We start from the raw sequence: 20,888 nt of genomic DNA on the forward strand, positions 1-20,888 counted from the left end.
TAAAAGGGAGTCATTTTAGAACAGAGATGAGGAGAAATTTCTTCAGCCAGAGAGTGGTGGGTCTGTGGAATTCATTGCCACAGAGGGTGGTGGAGGCCGGGGCGTTGAGTGTCTTTAAGACAGAAATTGATAAATTCTTGATTTCTCCAAGAATTAAGGGCTATGGAGAGAGAGCGGGTAAATGGAGTTGAAATCAGCCATGATTGAATGGTGGAGTGGACTCGATGGGCCGAATGGCCTTCCTTCCGCTCCTATGTCTTATGGTCTTATCTTTGATTCTTCACAGACAACCTACAAAGGAAAGTCTTCATTTCAAACATATGCAGATTACTTGAAATGGGAGAATTTCCTCCAGGAGCAGCTTCGTCAGTTTTCGGAACAATCATCACTACGTCATGGATTCCAGACTTGTGAGCACTGGAAACAGATTTTTATGGAAATAATAGGTAAGTCACAAGACCAAGAAGTAGGTTCATGAGATAAGGCACAAAATCCTGAAATTTTGGAGTGATATTTTGGGCGTGATTCTATCCCACCGTTGTGCCCGGTCTACCTCCTGCTATTCTGGGAGAATAGCAGGAGAGCCACTACATGGAGTCCGCGCCGGGGGCCGAATGGTGTGCAATATTCCTGGCCCGCAGCACCCAATGCAGTCTTTGAACTCATTTAAATATGCTCAGCACGCTCAAGGCCGGAGTCTCCCAGCTTCCAGAATTCACCGCCCCCACAGTCACAAAGTGAGGCCAGTGGGAATCATGGCTGGTTTCCAAAAACAGAAACCAGACGTGATGGCCATGTGCCAAGAGGCTCAGAGGCCATTGGAGCCCCCGGGGTGGCCGGGGATTTTGCCTGAATTATACTTTAGGCATTCTTTTTAAAGGAAACATGCAATGTTTAAATGAACCATTAGGGAGCCATTTAGCCCTGGTTTCCACAAACATGGACGAAGCGTGACGGCACCTCTGGGAGTTTGCAGGCCATTAGAGACCTCCGGGTGGTCGGGAACATGGCATGGTAGTGCCCTGGCACTTGGACACCTTAGTACTGCTATGATGCCTGGGGAACTGCCAGGCTGGCAATGTCAATGTGCCAGGTTGGCACTGCCATGGTCCAGGGGCCATCAGGGAGGAGTGAGGGAGTTCCAGTGGTCTCAAAGGTGGGGAGAGCAAAAGGGGTGGCCAACAGGCAGGGGTGGGACATGAAAGGATGGGTGGTGCAGAAATCGGGCTGCCGGTCAAAATGGCCCCCCCTATCTGCAAGGAGATGACTAATGGATAACTAAAGTGTGACTTCAGGGGGAGAAACGAAGCCCAAAAAACTGGCAAAGTGCCGGTGAATGGCAGCACTGCAGCCACCGAGGAACAGCCAGCCAAATGTTCCCGAAACCGGACTTAGTTTGAAGTCCGCTGAACCGCGCCCCGAATCTTTCCTCTGTCTGCAAAAGTAATTCATTCGTTGCCATTCTGTGACCAACCCAGCGAAGATCAGGGACTCACCAATCCCTTCTCGCACAATACAGCATATCATTGAGCCAACAATGCCCATCAGTGAAGGCTACTAAAGTCATTTTTATGGATATTTTGTTTGAACTATATTGTTTATACTTCATCTTTAATTTCCTTATTATTGTCCTTAAATAGTTAAATACTGCAAATGTTTTTCGTGAAATAATGCAGGGAAAAAATCCCAATAACCGAAAAGAAAATCGGAACCAAAGTTCTTGCAAACCTGTAGATGTTGCTGAAGTAGTTTAAGAGATCCTAAATGATGAAACATTCTGAATGCCCAGTATCATCAAGTAATACCTATCCCAGAGCCCCCAAAAGAATTGCACAGGATTTAAGAAATCATTATTATTGATAATTGTTAAAATATTCCAACTGCTGTTTTTTCTTAACTTGCTGGTTTTCAAATTTTGCCCTTCCTCTTACTTTATGTTCAAGCAAATGATCCATGTAGGGCAGAGAGGTTGACAGGAGTTTCATCCTTGAAGCGCATAGCAGGAGTCAGTAAAATACCTGTCTCGGCTTGCCCATCTCAGGAAGAAAAGCTGTAGGGACAGGATTTTTATTGTGAGGAGGCAGGTGTGCACTGCAGTCTGCCAGCTGATTCAGGAAAAGTCCAGAGGCAGCCAAAGGGGCTGGGTGCATAGTTGGGCTGTTTAAAATGCCCAGCATAGTTCCCGATACAGTAGACAATTCAGCCTAAGAGCAGAAACAGTGAAACAAATCACTGCTTTTGCACTCACATGTGCTTTACACCTGTTGCCTCAGACAGATGTCTAGAAAGCAGAAACTGTAACTTAATAGAAAGCCAAAATCACATCACAAGGCTTTAAACCCCCTCAGGTCCTTTGAATCTGCAAGGTTTCTATTCACTTCAAAGAAAAATAGCTTTTCAGAGCCTGTAATTGACAGTTTCCAGACAGCCAGATGCCTGGATTGTTTAATTTCATTTCTCTTCATTCTTGAATGGATCTCACCGTAGCCTGCTGTGAAACTAACCACAATGTTTACAAACGTATAGGAGTTAAGTACTTTCACTTCCTCTTTTTTTCATTAGAAAACATTTAACTGATTTTGATGTGGTCATGAGCTGTCAATCATAGCTTAACGTTTATCAACATTACGGTTAGTTTCACAGCAAGCTACTTGAGATACATTCAAGCTTAAAGAGAAATGAAAATAATACTGGCACAATATCAAACACGAATGTCCATAAAAAGTTGTTGTATGATCAAAAGGAAAAACAAAGCAATCTCAAAGCAACAAATTGAACATTATGAAAAAATGAGTAATTAATAAACATGACTATTAGATTGTGACAGGATGAGAGTGTGTGTGTCTGGTTCACTCCCAGTCTCAGTGCTCACTCACTCACCCAGTCCTGAGTATGTGTTATTGATGAGGGTGAGTGAGAACTCTTGAGACTGGGGGTCATCCAGACACTCACTCACTCAGAAACGTGGAGCGGGTTCAAAATATGGAGAGAATGGAAAAATGTGATTTCCTCTGGCATGAGCAGGTTTTCGAATCTCCCCCCACCCCCCACCCCACCCCCTCCATCGCAGTAGTCAAAAATGTACCGTTGGAACCTAATTTTAATACATTACCTTGCCATTAGCGAGAACACTCTCCAGACCTCCCCCTCACGGAAACCTGACATGGCGCAGCGGTGCCATTTGCACAAAGTCTTGCCAGGCATGAGGCAGTCAAGGGGAGTGCAGAGGGACATACCAAGGCACTGGCAGTACCAACCTGTGCCAGGGGGCAGTGCCAGGGCAGGACCCTAGTGGGTGGCCTATGGAGGATGTGTATATGTGTGGTAGGCATGGGGGTGGTGGGGGGGGGGGGGTGAATGGAGAGCAGACATTGAGGGAGAGGGATCTGGGGTGGGGTTGTGGAATCTTCCGGTGGTGACTGTCGGGGAGAAGAGCCCCAAGACCACAATGTTGCCTAGGGACTATTCGGCTGTAGCACTGGTTGGGGCGGCCTTTCAGGATGGTATCCCCCCACCAATCTGACCTCTATCAAGACACACAATGCGCCACACTGCGTTCTGTATTTCACAGCCCCGAGCACCAACATGTGCCACAAAGACCCAAGGTTCCAACTTGAATTAGTAATGAAGATGTCACATTGTGGAAGGTCATTGAACCTTTTCAGCACAGGATCCAGGTTCTGCATACTATACTGTGGCCCCTGACCAGGGCCATCACCTCCCTCCAGGCCTTCCTCGTGATGTGAGGTGGCCTCCTTTTGCCTTCCCTTGGCTGCAAGATGTGACAATGGTCATTTATTGCTTCCAAGTAACTCATTGGAAAAACTGGATCCTGTCATGGGATCTGGACATCAACATCATCTTGCACACTGAAGAAGCTCTCCAAGTCCAATAATTTTATTTGTGTCACAAGTAGGTTTACATTAACACTGCAATGAAGTTACTGTGAAAATCTCTTTGATGGGGACCAAAACAATTCCCACTGCAAATCAGCTCCCTGAGATGCTAAATACAGGCTTCGAACCTGCAGGGAGTTGCATCTAAATCCCCCATCTGCATCCTTCCTGTTTCCAGCGCCCGCCCTCTTCCCACCTCCGTCTGCAGTGCTGAGCCTCTCATGCTATTCATGCTGGCCGGCAGTTGGTTAGCCAGCCGCATGAAATTGAGTTTGACACACACACTGGCTCATACACACACACATGCTTCCCCATCGGGGAAATGGGCATGGAATTTCATGGGGCTCATAGGTGGTGGGGTGGGGCATACTTTAGTATGGTGGGCATGAGGGACCATAAGGGTTTCTTGGGGGGTGGGCGGGCATATGTTGGCATGGGGTGCCGTAGGGTTTAACATGGGAGTTCTGATGGGTTGTAGGGGGGACATACCTTGGCATGTGGGAGAATGAGTAGGAGCATTTGAATTTACCTTTCAAAAGGTTTCCTCATGCAGCTAGCCCAATCCCGGGAAATTACAGAGGACTAGGACATGCCTTTCCCTTAACGGAGCTGGTCAAGGGGAGAGTGCAAAAATCCACACAAAAATCCCGCATCTTTAAAATGCATTCCTGAAAATCAAAAGCTGGGAATAGAGCCATGAATCTTGAAATTGTTTTGAAAGAGCTCCCAAGTCATCCGGACTCAGTGAAAATCCAGCCCAATGTGATCAAACTTTCCCCATAAATCATAATTGCATGAACTTTGCTGGATGTTATGTTTCCTCATTTGTAGTGCTGCACTGTGAATTGTGAGCAAGATGATGTGGGTCAAGAATCACAGAAGCAAAGAGGAGTGCAGAATTTCCATTGATCAAGAAATATGCTAACCCCAGTTATCTAACTCTGTAACAGTTTCAATCCTATCACTTTTTCGATGTTGCCCTACAAACTATCAAAAGTATGTGTTGGAAAAAAGAGAAAATGAGCCAGTTATGTCTTGCTTTTTTCCTGTTGGAACCAGAAATTGATAAGTACCTGTGAGTTTGCAAACAGCCTTTTGTAATGATCTCGATGTCCTGTCAAGTTTCCAGTTAAACTATGTAGCATTAAAGTAAAAATTAATTCAGATACTGTTGCACTTTAACAGCAGAATACAATCATCTGTTACCTAATATGACATACTGTTGCTATAATAAAGGATATCAACTGATTTACATGGGCAGATCACCAATAGATACAAACTAAAAAATAAGTTCTGGAAGTAAGTTTAATAAGTTACAGTTCTGATGAATTGTGAGACTAAAGCTTCAGTGTGTTAATGTTATCACCAGACTGCCTGATTGAATAACTATAATTTCATATTACATTCTTTGAAATGACTCGGAGAACATTGTAGTTTTTTTTCCCCCTCTGCAGGTGTTCAAAGTGCACTGTACAGTTTGATTCTCTCCCTGGTGATCTGTGTTGCTGCAGTCGCTATTTTTACAACCCATGTTCTACTCCTCTTACCAGTGCTGCTGACCATTCTAGGTAAGAAAACCACTCATTGTTTTGTCCTACCCGTGAGTAAACAGCTATTAAATGCAACAGATGAAAGGGCAGATTGACCTTTCGGAGGCATTTTAATGATTTGCATTTCTTTTTAAGTACCACCTTAAGACTGCAGCTAAATAACCATACACCATTAAAAAAAATTGAAAAGATTGTGAGAGCATTTATTTTATAACATGATTGACTACACTTAAAAAGTTGTTTTTTCAAGTCATCCGTGGGACACAAAATTCACTGCTTCAATGCAAGTTCTTCACGATGTACACATCCTTGCTTATTGCCTTTTCAAATGTTCTGACCTAGATTTTGTTATTAATTATGTCACTAACATATACAATAAACTAGAAACTGGCAATGGAAAGTTAACATCGCTCCTCAAAACTCTGACAACAGATAAGTGCATTAAAATGCATGTCACTCAAGCTATATATATACCCGACTTACATTGTAAAGGATAAGTACATGAACACCTAAAAGGGGTGCTCTAGAAAGCTCTAGGTTTAATCTGTAGAGAGTTTGCAGACATACATTTTGGAAAATATTTGCCTCTTGGTTCAGAGGCTCTATTAGGCATCCAAACCTCCCAATTATGCTTGTGTCTTCTCCACCTACCCTCTCAACTAAAGCTGCCAATTTCTTTCCCCACTGACCACTGCACCATGCCCCACCCCCTAGAATAGAAGTTTCCTATGGTGGATCTGAGGAGGGAGAGACTAATTTGCATTTGTTTTATTCTGAAGACATGAGGACTACCCCACCAAAACTCTTAAGGGTCTACGACATAAATGTGCGAATTTATATATTAATGAATACACCAGAGTGCTACAAAGACCTGGATGGAGAACCACTGTTCAGGGAAAGAAAGAAAATGGTTAGATCAGTTGAAGTCTCAAGAGCAGAGACCATTTCTCATAATCACAGAATTGTTAAGACGCAAAATGGTCATTTGGCTCATGTGTGCACCGGCTCTCCAAACGAGCATCATAGCCTAATACCTTTCCTGTACTCAGTCCTAATGTTGCTCCTCTGTGGTGAGATGCAGCCATGGTCTGGGTGTCCAGCAGTGCCACTTGTAGTTCCATTTATCCTCATTACCAATATGATAGTCCAAGAGGTTTATTGCCTACTCACGATTAAGTCCATGCAGTGGTGAAGAGCACATATATTCCCATCCGGGATCATCCAAAGACAAACTGAGTGGCACTTGCAGAATTGCTAATGGGCAGGAGGCTGAGAACCCGCCTTAGCCTGACGTTCCCCAATATTGTTGGGAATGTAGAACGGAGACAAGATCATCAGAGGCAGTACCAAAGCAGACGGAGCGTGGACAGAAGTTTTTGATTGGGGACACGGTATACAGCTGTAACTTCAGAGACAGGACCCGGTGGATACCAGGGCGGACAGCACGTTGGCACAGTGGTTGGCACTGCTGCCTCACAGCTCCAGGCACCCGGATTCAATTCCAGCCTCGGGTGTGTGGAGTTTGCACTTTCTCCCCGTGTCTGCGTGGGTTTCCTCCAGGTTCTCCAGTTTTCTCCCACAGTCCAAAGATGTGCAGTTTAGGTGGATTGGCCATGCTAAATTGCCCTCTGTGTCCAAAAAGGTTTAGGTGGGGTTGTTGGATTACAGGAATAGGGTGGAGGTGTGGGCTTGGGTAGAGTGCTCTTTCCAAGGGCTGGTGCAGACTCGATGGGCCGAATGGCCTCCTTCTGCACTGTAAATTCTTTGATTCTATGACACTTGATCTACTTGGCCCAGCTTATTTCCAGGAACCAGGTCCAACAGTGCATCTTTCTTGTTGGACTGGATACATACTGCAGTAGAAAATTTTCCTGAACACAATCTAGGAACATTTGTTCCTCTCCGCCCTTTACACTACCACTGTCCTAGTCCACATTTGGGTAATTAAAGTCGTCCATTAAAACTACTCTAATGTTTGCATCATTCTGTAATATTCCTTGCAGAATTGTTCTTCTACATCCTTCTCACTAGCCAGCGGTCTTTTGTGTCAGTTTACATGGTAAAGCAGAGAAAGTTACTCGGATTGGTACCAGATCTGATAGAAACAACTTGCATTTATACAGCACTTTTCACATCTCAGGACATCCCAAAGAGTTTTACAACCGAAGAAGTACTTTTAAAGTGTAGTCACTATTGTAATTTCAGTAGGTCTTCATGAGACCTACTGAACATACAACAAAATTATGATGGTTGACTCCCTCAGCACTGCCACTGCACTGAGATGTCCGCCTCATTTAGCACTCTTGGAATTGGAACAGAAACTTACAATGTAGATGTTAAAAAGTATTCACTGAGCCAAAGCTACTCATGGATACAGAGAATTACTTGGTTTGTCTGAGGCCTACAAATGGATCTGTTTTGGGTATAGATGCAAGATATTCTCGTGCTGAGCTGACTTCGAACAACTCCTGAACCTAATTATAATCTGGAAGAGTAAACTTCTACAACTAAAATTGGAAGTAAATAATGGGTTTTATGGAAGCATTATCCAACCCAGTGAGGAAACCAGAGACGGGGCTGCTTTTGGGAGACTACGGGCGCGTTTCCTTGCGATCGTTACGCTCTCGCTCGAGCAAAATGAGGCTTGTGAATAGCGGGACAGGCCGAAAATGAGAGCCGCATCAGGCACTAAATAGTTTTCGGTGCAATTGGCCCACTCCCGTAAGTGAAATCAGGATCCCACCGTAGCATGGCAAGAAACCAGTTATCACCACAACCTGGCACAGCAGCAGGACGATGCACAGGAGGTTTGGAATGAGGAACATGTGCCCACCTCCAAGGATAAGAATGATGAGGAGGCACCAGATCAGCAGGGGCTGAAGGACGAGCCCGGGAATGAACCAGAGGACCAGCCACAGGCTCCAGGACAGGCGGCAAGGGCCCGACAAGTCCGGAGGGCCAGGGAGGCCCTCATCTTCACTCACTTCACTAAACGACGTGGCCTGCTCCGTCATCGCTACCTTATCCCTGGTGTGTGAACATCACTCCAGGGTGCTGGGACTGTGTCGGCACCGTCAGCGGGTCACTGTCGAGGGCTGGCGAGGGGATGATGATAAGCCGCAGAGAGCTGAGCGCTGGTTCTCCTCAATCTGTGTTATAGTCTGACTCCTGCCTGTCTGCTGAGTGCTCGCTCACACCCATCACCTGCACGCATTGTACCAGGGGAGGGGGGTACCTGGAGAGATGGACCAAGGGTTCGGAGGTCGGCCCGCATTGCGGAAGAAAGTGACAGAGGCATCATACTGGTTGTGGTGAAGGGTTTTTAATCTGTCACAGGTGTCCAACAATGCCCCACTGTGATCCTCAACATGCTTAGCTTTCCTGCCTTCCTTGCTCTACCGCTACGTCTAGATGTGGCCCCAGGATGCACATTGGAGGTGGAGGCAGCAGCTGTTTACTGCGTTCCGTGGCCTTCGATGCCCCTGGCGGACGTTTTCTGGAGCCGGAGGGCTCTGCCACACTTGTCGACGGCAAATGCACAGCCGTCCCACCCTGTCCCGTGTGCTGACTTTGTGATGCAGACTCATCAAAGGGATGGAACTCTGGGGAGCTGGTGGCCACCATGCCCACTCCATAGGATGGGTCCAGATTGGCACCCAGCGCCTTTCCCCCTGCTCGGTGTCCATAGGGCCCTGAGGTTCACCTCAAGAAGGAAGGGCAGCTGGTTCAAGCCCCGGCTGCCCCTGCGTCATCAGGCTCTGGGTGGCTCCCCAATGTCTGCACCAAGTTGTCGATGCCCTCGGTGATGCTCCTCAGTGATTGGGATATGCACTGCAGCGCCTCGGCAATGCCCACCTACAACTGGGACAAGCTCCGCAGCACCTCGGCCATTCCCATTTGAGAGCAGGACGTGTCCTGCAGCACCTCTTCAAGGTCAGCCTGGTACTAGATCACATCCCCAGTGAGTCGGACAGCATTCCGAGGCCCTCAGCCATGGCCATCACCGATTGCTCCATGCCTTGGACATCTTCACTCATGCTGCCGACGACGTGCACCAGGCTCTCCACTGCGGTCGCCACCCTAGCTGTGTTGGCCTCGGTGCCATGCATTTCCGGCGACATCTTCTGCATCCGTAGCCTCTGGAACTCCCCCAATCGGCTATGGACTTGTTGGAGTGTCCCTCTGAATGTCTCGGCCGCTCCCTATCGTCTCCATCAGCTCTGGGTTTGTATGTTCCACAGGCTCAGCATTTGACTGGGACCCAGTTGGGTCCTGGGATCCAGCAGACCTCCAACTGATATCTCACCTGGGCGTTAATGTCTCCATCTGATGTACATCAGCCACTGTGTGGTGCTCACCAGATTTTGCCCCAGAATGCTGACCACTAACATTGCCCACCGAGGTGTGTGTATCTGCACTGGTGGAGGGTGAGGCTGACAGCTGTGTCGCATCGATCCTGGCGGGGGGGGCCCCATGGATCCTGACCTCTGCAGCATGCGCCGACCTCCGCATTGGTGACCGTTCTGACCTCGGCCACCCCTGTCATCTCCAGGGCCCATTCCTCAAAGGTTATGAGGATTCTTATGTCCGGCATCCCTCTGCCAGTCTGGGCCCTCTCCTGATGATTCTGGGAGTGTTTCTCCAGTGGAGACATAGAGAGGGCATCTTTAGCCGCACGCATGGTTCACAGAGGTGGGGGTGAAGGAGGGTTTCGGAGGGGGGTTGGAGGGAGGGTCGGAGGCCGAATGGAGGTTTGCGGGGGTGGATGCTCGCGTGGTGGTGGATAGGTCTCTGGGGAGGGGGTTATTGGTGTCAACTCACCCATGTGGCCCAGTGTAGGTCATTAACACTCTTGTGACACTGGAGGCTAGTCCTCCTGGTCACACTTCCCGAGCTGATGGCCGCTGCCACTTCATCCCAGGCGGCACAGACTGTCCTCTGGCTTACCCTCCGTGACCTTTGGGGGAACATGGCATCCCTCCTAGCCTCCATCGCATCTAGGAGTCTCCCCAGATCCACATCTCCTAATCTTGGGGCCTGTCTTCTCAGTGCAATGGTTGTGAGCTGAGTGAGGTTGGCTGTGCAAGTGCTGTTTAAGTGCTGCTCAACTTTGTTAGCTGGAGGCTGGCAAATGCAATCCCGGGGAATCGGCTGGTGAGCCTTCATTTGCAGAGTGAAGTCCATGGGGTCTCGTTAAGTGAACCAATTGATGTTGAATAGCGTTCCCGGCCTCCCCCGGATCATGGAAAGCTCATGACAGTTCCCGCTCGCTACCACACTTAGCGATCTTTCCAGAGAATCGTGCCCTAAGTTTTGACGCCAGGACTGAATTCTGTTCTTTTTTTTAAATAAGTTTAGTGTACCCAATTCATTTTTTCCAATTAAGGGGCAATTTAGCGTGTTCAATCCATCTACTTTGCATATCTTTAGGTTGTGGGGGCGAAACCCACGCAAACACGGGGAGAATGTGCAAACTCCACACGGACAGTGACCCAGAGTCAGGATTGAACCTGGGACCTCGGCGCCGTGAGGCAGCAGGGGTAACCCACTGCGCCACCGTGCTGCCCTAACTGGAACTGTTCTTCAGCGCACCACTTATCACACACTCACTGCAGCCACGAAGATAGCTCACAGAAGATTTGCCGCCGAAGGCGAGAGTCCGAGGTGGACTCAAAGCTCCATGCCAGTGAGGAGCGGAGGGACACCCCCTTCCCCACGGTGGGCTGCATACTCAAGCTTGCCCTCCTGAACACCGCCTGCGAGGTGATGGCAGACGAAGTCAGTGCTACTGGCCTCACCTGGAGTAGACAGCTGGTGATCCAGAGGGGTCGGGGTCACTATCCCAGTCCCTGTTTGTAAGTACTTGTAATTAATCCCAACATGACTTCTGCCTGAGAGGGGCGGAGCATCATGGAGGGCGGAGCAAACTGTGTCCAACCCACTAATCAGTTTAAATGCATGCAAATTTTGGTTTTGCATGCCCCCTGCTGCCACGGGAACAAACCTTGTTTTCGCCGCCAAGGAGAGATTCCCCGCCCAATCGCAATCCCTGTTTCTGGCGAACATTCTAGTCCCAGATCGTACCTGAAGTGAAGCTTGCTGGAAATGGTCTTAATGGATTTCATTTAATATAATTGCATTAGTTCCCTTTTTTGTTTGCATTTAATATCGCTAAATTTGCATCAATATTTTTGCAGCATTTTGTTGAGTTTCTTCTATATGTTTGTATCCTCTGATGCATTTTAAATTTAATAGTTAATGAGGTCAGGGCCTGATTTGCATTGTGTAATGACACAACTTTAGCACATTACATGATTCATTCTTTTATTGTTCCTTGACTACTGGGGAAATATTCCCACTGAAATATTTCTTGAGGAGCATTGAAGTATTTCTGCCCAGATACTAATAATTGGATAAAGACACAATGGTTGGATTTCCGACATGCAGAATCATTCTGCAGGAACAATTAACATAAATACTCAGATAGTGACACTTTTGAGTCCAGACACTACAGAAAGTAAATACTTTCACTTAAAACCTAAGGGAAATTACTACACATTTCCACAAACAGCATGTTAATGACACAAAGGTGTATTCATAATATTCATCATGTTATTTGGAGTTGATGAAAAGGCTTGTGTCTTATTGACGCACCACAAGGAGCCATGAAATGGGGCTGCGCTGGTGAAATTCAACAATAATCTGCAATGGTACTGCGCAAATTATTTTTGATTTCCAAGCTTTCTTTTTGTTCTGGCTTGTACCCATTCTTGCTTATTTATATGTATTTTAAATTGTGTACTTCTGGTAAGAACTTATTGACAGGCTTAATTTATACCAGTCATTAATCAGCATTAACTATAATGAAAGTCTCTTACAATGAATTCTGTTATGATGAAAGTGTAGCCATGTAAAATGGCTAACTCCCGATTAGAATGGCCAAACCCCGATTTAAAATGGTGAACGGAAGAGGCTGATGGGAAAATCAGCCAACAGGACTCAAACAGACAGCTGCAGGTAAAACAGTGTATTCGCCTCTGGGGAAGCCAAACCGAATCGATACCTGCAGCCATCAACATAACAACACCCCAGCCATCTGCATATTAATCAGCAATCCCCGGGAACTAGTGATACAAAATGGACATACAAAGCCAACCCAGACCTTTCGGCGCCAGCAGGAGCTGACACAAAGAGAGGTAAAATACCACCCCTTGATCAAGGAATCGCTCCAGCATTGGAGAATATCGAACCAAGTGATTGGGACCAAGTCCAATCACTTGGAACCAGGTACAAGGTCCCCCCCGAGAGGCGGGAACCACCTGGGGACTATAAGAATAGGGGCCAGTTCAAATCGACCCTTCTTCTCCTCTCCGCACCCTTCGAGACCCTTCTGCTGACCTTCTACAACAACCGCAAGAGAACGTAAGTTTTACTCCAACGATCACTACGAGATAGGCACCCCTGACTATCGACCTGTACCAGCTTTTGAATCCCGCAGGCTCAGAACCCATTCGAAAGGCCATTTGTTTCCCTGACCTGGTGGGCCATTTCCAAAATTAAGTATTGGCCTGTTAGTTGTAGGAAGTAGCTTAGAAGTAGAATTAATGTATAAGTATTAATTGCTGTATATAATAAATGAGCGTTGATTTAACTCTTACTAAGCAGTGTGTTGGATTATTAATCATTACTCGGACTTGAACCACGTGGCGGTATCAGAAAGATACCTGGCGACTCAAGAGCAAAGGTGACAGAATAAGAGCAATTAAACTAAGGCTAAAACGAGCAACAAAAGTCAGTCAATAATGGCATTTCAGAAAACCAAGGATAGTCAGAGAGTCTCATTTTTCTCCTCATACAATGGCTTTGTGTCTTGACAGAATTAATTCCATTGTGAATAGTTCCATTGTCCACAGTCAACCTCTGCTAATATGTTTCAGACTCTGTTTCTGTTGTGTCCTAAAATCAGACTGCAGTCATCAACGTAAAATAGGAGATGGGTGAAAGGAAGAATTACAAGAAGGTACAGGGAAGGCATCTGCAATATATTTGCCAGATTGCAGGAGGTACAAAGAAAATCTGCAAATGCTGGATATCTCAAAGAAAAACTAATACCCCCCCACCCCCACCCCCCTCCCACCCTCAGTGGGAGACAGGAGGCCGGGAATCTAATTTTAATACATTAACATGTCATTAGCAAGCACTCTCTCCAGCACGTCGTCCCGTCCCCCCTCTCCCCTCACGTAATACTCACCTGGCGCCAGCGTGATGTCATGCTGGGGTCATTTACAAGAGGTTTGGCCAGGTGTGAGGCAGTCAAGGGAATCCCTCTGTATGCACAGAGGTTAGTATAGTGCCTGGGAAGTAGACATACCTGGGTAGTGAACTGGCAGTGCCCTGTGGCACACGTTGACACTGCCAGGTTAGAGTGCCAGGGCTGGACTCTAGAGGGAGCCCTATGGGGTGGGGGGTGTTTTTGTGTAGTGAGGGCAGAGTTGCCGACGATGAATGTTGGGCTGGGGTGTTGGGGGTGGGGGGGTGGGGGGAGAGTGGGTTGGACAGGAATGGGATTTACCGGCGCTGAATGTCGAGTGTGGGGGTAGAGCCTCTGAGACCTCCATGTTGTGGGCTGGGGACCATTATATTGCAGCGCTACTCGAGGTGCCCTTTAAAGGTGCCGCCAAGATCTGTTTGGAGTCCATTTCCTGGCTCTATGAGGCCCTGCCCTCCCAGAGTGAATGGGTAGACCACGCCCACTCACATTCCTTTTACTCACCGGAACTGACACATTTTTGGTAAGATTCCGTCCATAATGCTGATCAGCATCTGAAAGAAGGAAAAGGCATAACTTGGTTGTGTGGCCATTGTGCTGATATACATCACTGTAAGTACTCAAAGGGTTAATGTACATACACTACACCTAGCTAGACACAAGAGGGAGCACCAGAGACATGACACACAGACATTCAACCAATAGATCAGTAAGATAGGACACGACCAATGGGCATTCACGATACACATAGAGGTGACACTACCACAGGAGGGCATTACACCAACCCATATAAAAGGACACATCACACATGCTCAATCTCTTTCCAGTGGGGACACTCAGTGAGTACAAACACAGGGTTAATTGAACATCACACCCACCACGTGGATTGTAGCAGACTGGTTCATCAGTCTGAGTAACTATAGAAGGATTAACACTAGAGTTGAATCCAAGTAGGAGAATTGTTAATAGTTTAATAAACATGGTATCCAGGAGTGACTGTTAAATCCATGTAGCTCAACTCAACAAAACAGTGACAACCAGCAACAGCAGCCAGGCAAGATGATGTTCGGGATTCCGGTTCCACAGCAGCTCGGTACCAAGGCAATCTCAGTGAAAACTGGCGTTGGTTCAGGCAGAGATTCGAGATCTACCTGGTAGCATCCGACTTCGATGGCGTGGCGGATGCAGAGAAAATAAAGTTTCTACTTACCATCGCGGGTCCAGAAGCAGCTGAAACCTTCCAGACTTTCAAATACTCAAAGGGGCAAAACAAGGGCGACTTCCAGGCAGTCCTGGACAAATTCCAAGAATTCTGCGAGGAACATACAAGAAGAAAAGGTAAAAGAGGCGCCAAAACTCACCACAAGGTAGGCTTGCAGCAACAATCGGCAGTTTTGAGTTGCAGCCATCTTGGAAAAGGTGCTGCACATGCGCAGTTGCGCCAAGAGCACACAGAACGGGAAGGTCCGTTTGCGCATGCGCGAGAAGCCGCGCATGCCCAATTGAGAACAAGGCTCCAAGTAAAGGAACCGCGATCTGCGCATGCGCAATCGCTTCCTACGCACTGTGTCACAAGCATCGTGACGTCAGAGGCCCCGGACCACGCTAACCTAAAGGGGAAATGTCCCAAAACACGAAGAAAGAAATTTAAAGCCGTAAAACCTGATTCTTTCACCTGGAACGACAGTACAATGCCTGAAATTCGACCAGTAGCTGAAAGTTACCTCCGCAGAACCCTGCAACAAGCAGTTAGCACCGCCTAAAGAGATGATACAGTCCTTGAAGATTATGACTCAGACCTTGAATTCTTCTTTGGACATCGCGAGCCCAATGCCATCTCCGACACAAAACGTGATGATATGGTCCTAGAAGACTACGACTCAGACGATGATTTCACCTTGGGAGGTGGCTACCCCAGTACCAAATCCGAACCGCAACGAGACGTGTTGTACATTGACGACCCCGACGACGAGTTCTTCGGATTGGGGAATCTTCAGCCCAGCATATATGACATCCTGACTCGTGAGTGCAGGATTATGCTGCGGCCTGACGCCAAGAGACAGAGAGCGGTCCAAGCCCACAGAGAGCGGCCTGCTGCCATAAAGAGAGTGGTCCACGGACCACAAAGAGTCCCCGACTCCACACACAGAGTGGTCTATGCACCACGAAGGGTCCCAGCCTCAACACAGAAAGCGATGAAAGACTCCACAGCAAGCTCGTGGACAGCCTCCACGATAGAAGCAAAGCAAGACTCCAGAGCTCAGTCCTTGCATGAACAGGAAGTGATGACAGTCTCCACAGCGAGACCAATGCACGTTTCCACACAAGGAACGCTGCAAGACTCTACAGAGGGAGTGACACAAGCCTCACAGCGAGCTCGTGGACAGACTCCACGATGGAAGGCACACAAGACTCCACAGCACAATCCTTGCATGAAAAAGACCATGAGGGTCTAGCAACCTCCTCTGAGCAACCAGCAGCTGACAATGCAAGTCTGCCATGCTCAAGTGAACAACAGAAAGACTATGACAGTTTACCACGCTCACGTGAACAACAAAGCGACTATGACAGTCCACCCAGATTGTTTGAGCCACCAGAAGAAGACTCTGACAGTCTACCCAGCTCAAGTGTACGACAAGAAGCTACTGAGGCTCTACCCACTGTATGTGCGACAAGTGACGACGGCATCCCACTTCCCATACCAGATGTGCAATGTGACAGACCTCAGCTGGAATGTACAGAGGCACTCGACAATCACAGTGAGACTACTGGTGACTCTGGTGACACCACGTTACTTCAAACCTCATTCGCTCGAACCTCTCCACAAGCAAATACATTCCTGACTGTTTTGACTCCGGACGGGGAGCATCACGAAACTTCAGAAGATTCAAGTGAACCTGAAATGACTCCGGACGTGGAGCATCAAGAGACCTCAGAAGATGCAACTGAACCTGAAATGACTCCGGACGGGGAGCATCAAGAAGTCAAAACTGACTCACGTGACACAGACCAGACTCCAGACGGGGAGCATCGACAAGCCAAAGCTGATTCAAATAAGCCGGACATGACTTCAGATGGGGAGCTCTGCGAACTCAGTGACGGCACGCTCAAGGAAACGGCAGATGCCGCAAAGGACGCTGACACGAGTAACTGTGTGAAGGACTCATATTATCCACAGAGTGTGGTCCTTGAGCACAGCAAACACGACAACTAAACCAACCAACACAACAACATCAAAGACAATAGCAAGAAGCATACCAGAGGCAACAACATCGACAACAAGCACAACAAAAACAACACCAATGGAACTACAGCTGGTGCGACATGGTACAACTCTGCAAATGCGGGACACTGTTACTGCTCAGCTCAGTACAATGACATACCATGGCAGGATGATGCATCTTACCACTTCACGTTTGCTGCACTACCAACAGGCAACCTGGCTTTCACGACAGATGCCATCAAGAATTGCTACCATAAGCATCGGGGAAAAAAAGACACAAACTTCAAATCAGTCAATGAAGTGATTTGAACACTTGATCACCTCCTGATGACCAAACACCAGGACACTGACGGCATTCACATTGGAATGACAACGTCACCATTGACACTTCCATACCAGACCATATAAATTCATGAACTTTGGACTCAGAACTTTTCTTTTGTATTGCCTTATCCTCAAAGTCATCGCAACTATTATTTGGTCTTGTATACTATTGTACAGTCATCACAGTCATCATAACTTGTACATAACATCACTCATCTACCTCGTTTGTTCAATTTTCTTTAACACTGTACAGAAAATATGTAACACGAAAAAAGGGGGGATGTGGTGATATACATCACTGTAAGTACACAAAGGGTTAATGTACATACACTAGAGGGAGCACCAGAGACATGACACACAGACATTCAACCAATAGGTCAGTAAGATAGGACACGATCAATGGGCATTCACGATACACATAGAGGTGACACTACCACAGGAGGGCATTACACCAACCCATATAAAAGGACACATCACACATGCTCAGTCTCTTTCCAATGGGGACTTTCAGTGAGTACAGACACAGGGTTGAATGAACATCACACCCACCACGTGGATTGTAGCAGACTGGTTCATCAGTCTGAGTAGCTATAGAAGGATTAACAGTAGAGTCGAATCCAAGTCGGAGAATTGTTAATAGTTTAATAAACGTGTTAAAGCTTTCTCCAAGTCTGAACCTTCCTTTGTCAGAGTGCACATCAAGGAAGCAGCTTATGCTATGTCAAAAGCATAACAAAACAGCCATCTAAAATGGCCGCCCGCAAATGATAAAAGGAATTGTGATCAAGTCGGGACACAGACAGTGCACAGCCTCTATGTATTGAGCAAAAGAAAACCAGACCGAATTGAAACTTGCACCTGTTAAAGGTCAATCACCAATTTCCCCAGGACAATAGACTCAAATTAAGGAATAGCAACTTGGAACAATAATGACTAGGACCCGCCCAGCCATCAAGGTACCCGCCCCTAATTGGCCAGTATCGATCAGAGTGATCGAGACCCTTTCGATCCATTTGATCCTGAGTTAATCCCGCCCAAAAGGGCGCGAGAGAGAAGAAGGATAAGAAGCCCTGCGCACTAGGGATCGATCTCTTTTGGGACCGGCTTGTGCCCATACCAGTTGCAGCATAACGACCAGCCAAGTTCACAACCGCGATCGCTACCTGAGAGAGACAAGCCGCAGCCGAGACGAACCTGACGATTTCCAGCCGACCCATGTGGGGACTCAGACAAAGGCCTTATCTACCTGCACAGAGCCGGTTATCCAGCAGTTAAGTAAAGGTCATCTTAGTTGATAGGTGTAGTTTAATATGTAGCCACGTGTATCATTGCACATAGAGATAAGTCTTGTGTTTCATAATAAACTGTCTTTTGAACTAACATACTGGTTGTGTGGTCATTTGGTCAATACAAGGAACATACTCGCTGCTTGTGGTTCGATAATAAAGTGGCAACAGTTATTTGTGGGGCCAAGAGTTTCTGATAGGGGCAATGTCCCCTGTTGGTCTATTGGTGAATCATTGTGGCATGAATAGCAATCAAGATATTGACGCAGTGAAGAGGTTCCCAGGGTCACTGGTAGCATAACGAATAACATATGGGGTTGGAGAAAGTTAAAAGGGTGCAGGATAAAGTGCAGAAGGAGACTGGGAGGATGAAAGCTAAAATGTAGGGTTAAAGGGGTTGCTACGAGTTGGTCGAGTGAGGTATTGAAAGAAATGCAGCTAATCAGTGGGAGTGAATGAGGAATTGGAGCACCATGACTATTAAAATGATGGACATGTTCATGAAAAACTGCCCAACAAAACTTTTTTTTCTCTGTGGTTAATTGCTTGATATGCTGAAATAAATCATCACACAAGATGCCAAAATTGTGATCAAGGCATTGCCTAAGTGTTCTAACAAGAAACATGACAGTCGCCCTGAACCTCTGTCCCATGGGGTCCATCCAGGTGCCGAGTGGGGACCTGTCCGGTATCTCACAGACCACGGTGCGCAGGTGCATTTGCGTCGTCATTAAGGCCCTATATGATTAGGCGGCTCAATACATCCACTTCAATGTGGACCGAGCCCGCGAGGATGCCCTGGCATTGCCGACATGCTCCGGGCCCAGGGGTGATCGACAGGATGCATGTCGCCCTACGAACACCTGCAGAAGACAGGCCGCTCTACACCAACCAAAAGGGATTCCACTCAATGAACGTTCAGCTGATATGTGACCATCAGCTGTGCGTCATTCCCATCTGTGCCCGATACCCACGCAGTGTGCATGACAGCATCATCCTGGCATACTGACGATTCCTGACTTGTTCGCAATGCACCTCGGCTGGGAGGTTGGCTCCTGGGTGACAGGGGTTATCCACTGTGGGTATGGCTGATGACGCCTATCCAGAGGTCATAGACCGACGCCGAGACCCGCTACAACGACGCCCATGCAGCTATCAGGTCCGCGATCGAGCGGTGTTTCGGCCTCCAGAAGATGCGGTTCAGGTGCCATACCGCTCTGGAGGGGCCCTCCAGTATGATGCTGAAAGGGTCGCCCACATAGTGGCGGCCTGCTGCGTCTTCCACAACATCGCGCAGCAGAGGGACAATGTGCTGGAGGAGGAGATGGAACACCAGGCCTCATCCAATAATGAGAATGCAGGGGAGGGTGAGGGTGGGCAGGACATGGGGCCCAGGCAGGCACAGGAGGCCGCATGACGTGTGCACCAGGGTCAACACGCACAGGACGCTCTGATCGCCTCCAGGTTCACCGACTAGGGGAGGGAGGACGCTGGCCAGGGGCACGACACCGCATCCCACCCCTTCCGTGATACATACCTGCCGCACTACAGGGTGGGGTCCCTGGGTTGGCAGTAACACTGGGTCTGGCCATTGGATGGAAGATGATGAAAACCCATGACAGTGGTGGGGACTGTCGGGGGGGTGGGGGCAGGCTGCCCAAAACATCTGCCCATTCTCCCTCCCCTCCTCTCCCCACACTCCCTCTCTGGCCAGCCCAGACCAGCCCACCTCTCACACCCATCTGACAGAGCACCAAGGCAGGTTGTAACAGTGTGAACAGGTACTTAATGTGGCAATGTATATACAGATTTGTGGCCTAGTCCCTATAACTAAACTGTGCCCTGCACCTGTCTAACTTAACTGGTGTCTAACTTTCTGGCCTTACGGGCCCTAACGACAGCACGGTAGCCTTGTGGATAGCACAATTGCTTCACAGCTCCAGGGTCCCAGGTTCGATTCCGGCTTGGGTCACTGTCTGTGCGGAGTCTGCACATCCTCCCCGTGTGTGCGTGGGTTTCCTCCGGGTGCCCCGGTTTCCTCCCACAGTCCAAAGATGTGCAGGTTAGGTGGATTGGCCATGATAAATTGCCCTTAGTTTCCAAAATTGCCCTTAGTGTTGGGTGGGGTTATGGGGATAGGGTGGCGGTGTTGACTGTGGGTAGGGTGCTCTTTCCAAGAGCCGGTGCAGACTCGATGGGCCGAATGGCCTCCTTCTGCACTGTAAATTCTATGATAATCTATGACATGTCTTGGTGGATCCCCTGACCGCACGGCAGGAGTGGAGGCAGCCGGGGCGTCTTCTGGGGTGACCGGGCCTGGACAGGCCCGGCTGCTGCTCG

General features: G+C 47.9%; 1 protein-coding gene across 4 annotated transcripts in view; it reads left to right on the forward strand.

Moving 5' to 3' along the window:
* disp3 (dispatched RND transporter family member 3) overlaps positions 1–20,888 on the forward strand; it is an 876,012-nt gene that overhangs the window by 826,782 nt on the left and 28,342 nt on the right. For all 4 annotated transcript variants that reach the window (XM_072478461.1, XM_072478460.1, XM_072478462.1 and 1 more), the window contains 2 exons: positions 287–446; positions 5,351–5,464. In XM_072478461.1, coding sequence (XP_072334562.1) covers positions 287–446; positions 5,351–5,464 — 274 coding nt within the window. The remainder of the gene's footprint in view (positions 1–286; positions 447–5,350; positions 5,465–20,888) is intronic.

The sequence above is a fragment of the Scyliorhinus torazame genome, chromosome 16, assembly GCF_047496885.1.
Source record: "Scyliorhinus torazame isolate Kashiwa2021f chromosome 16, sScyTor2.1, whole genome shotgun sequence".
Lineage (NCBI taxonomy): Eukaryota > Metazoa > Chordata > Chondrichthyes > Carcharhiniformes > Scyliorhinidae > Scyliorhinus > Scyliorhinus torazame.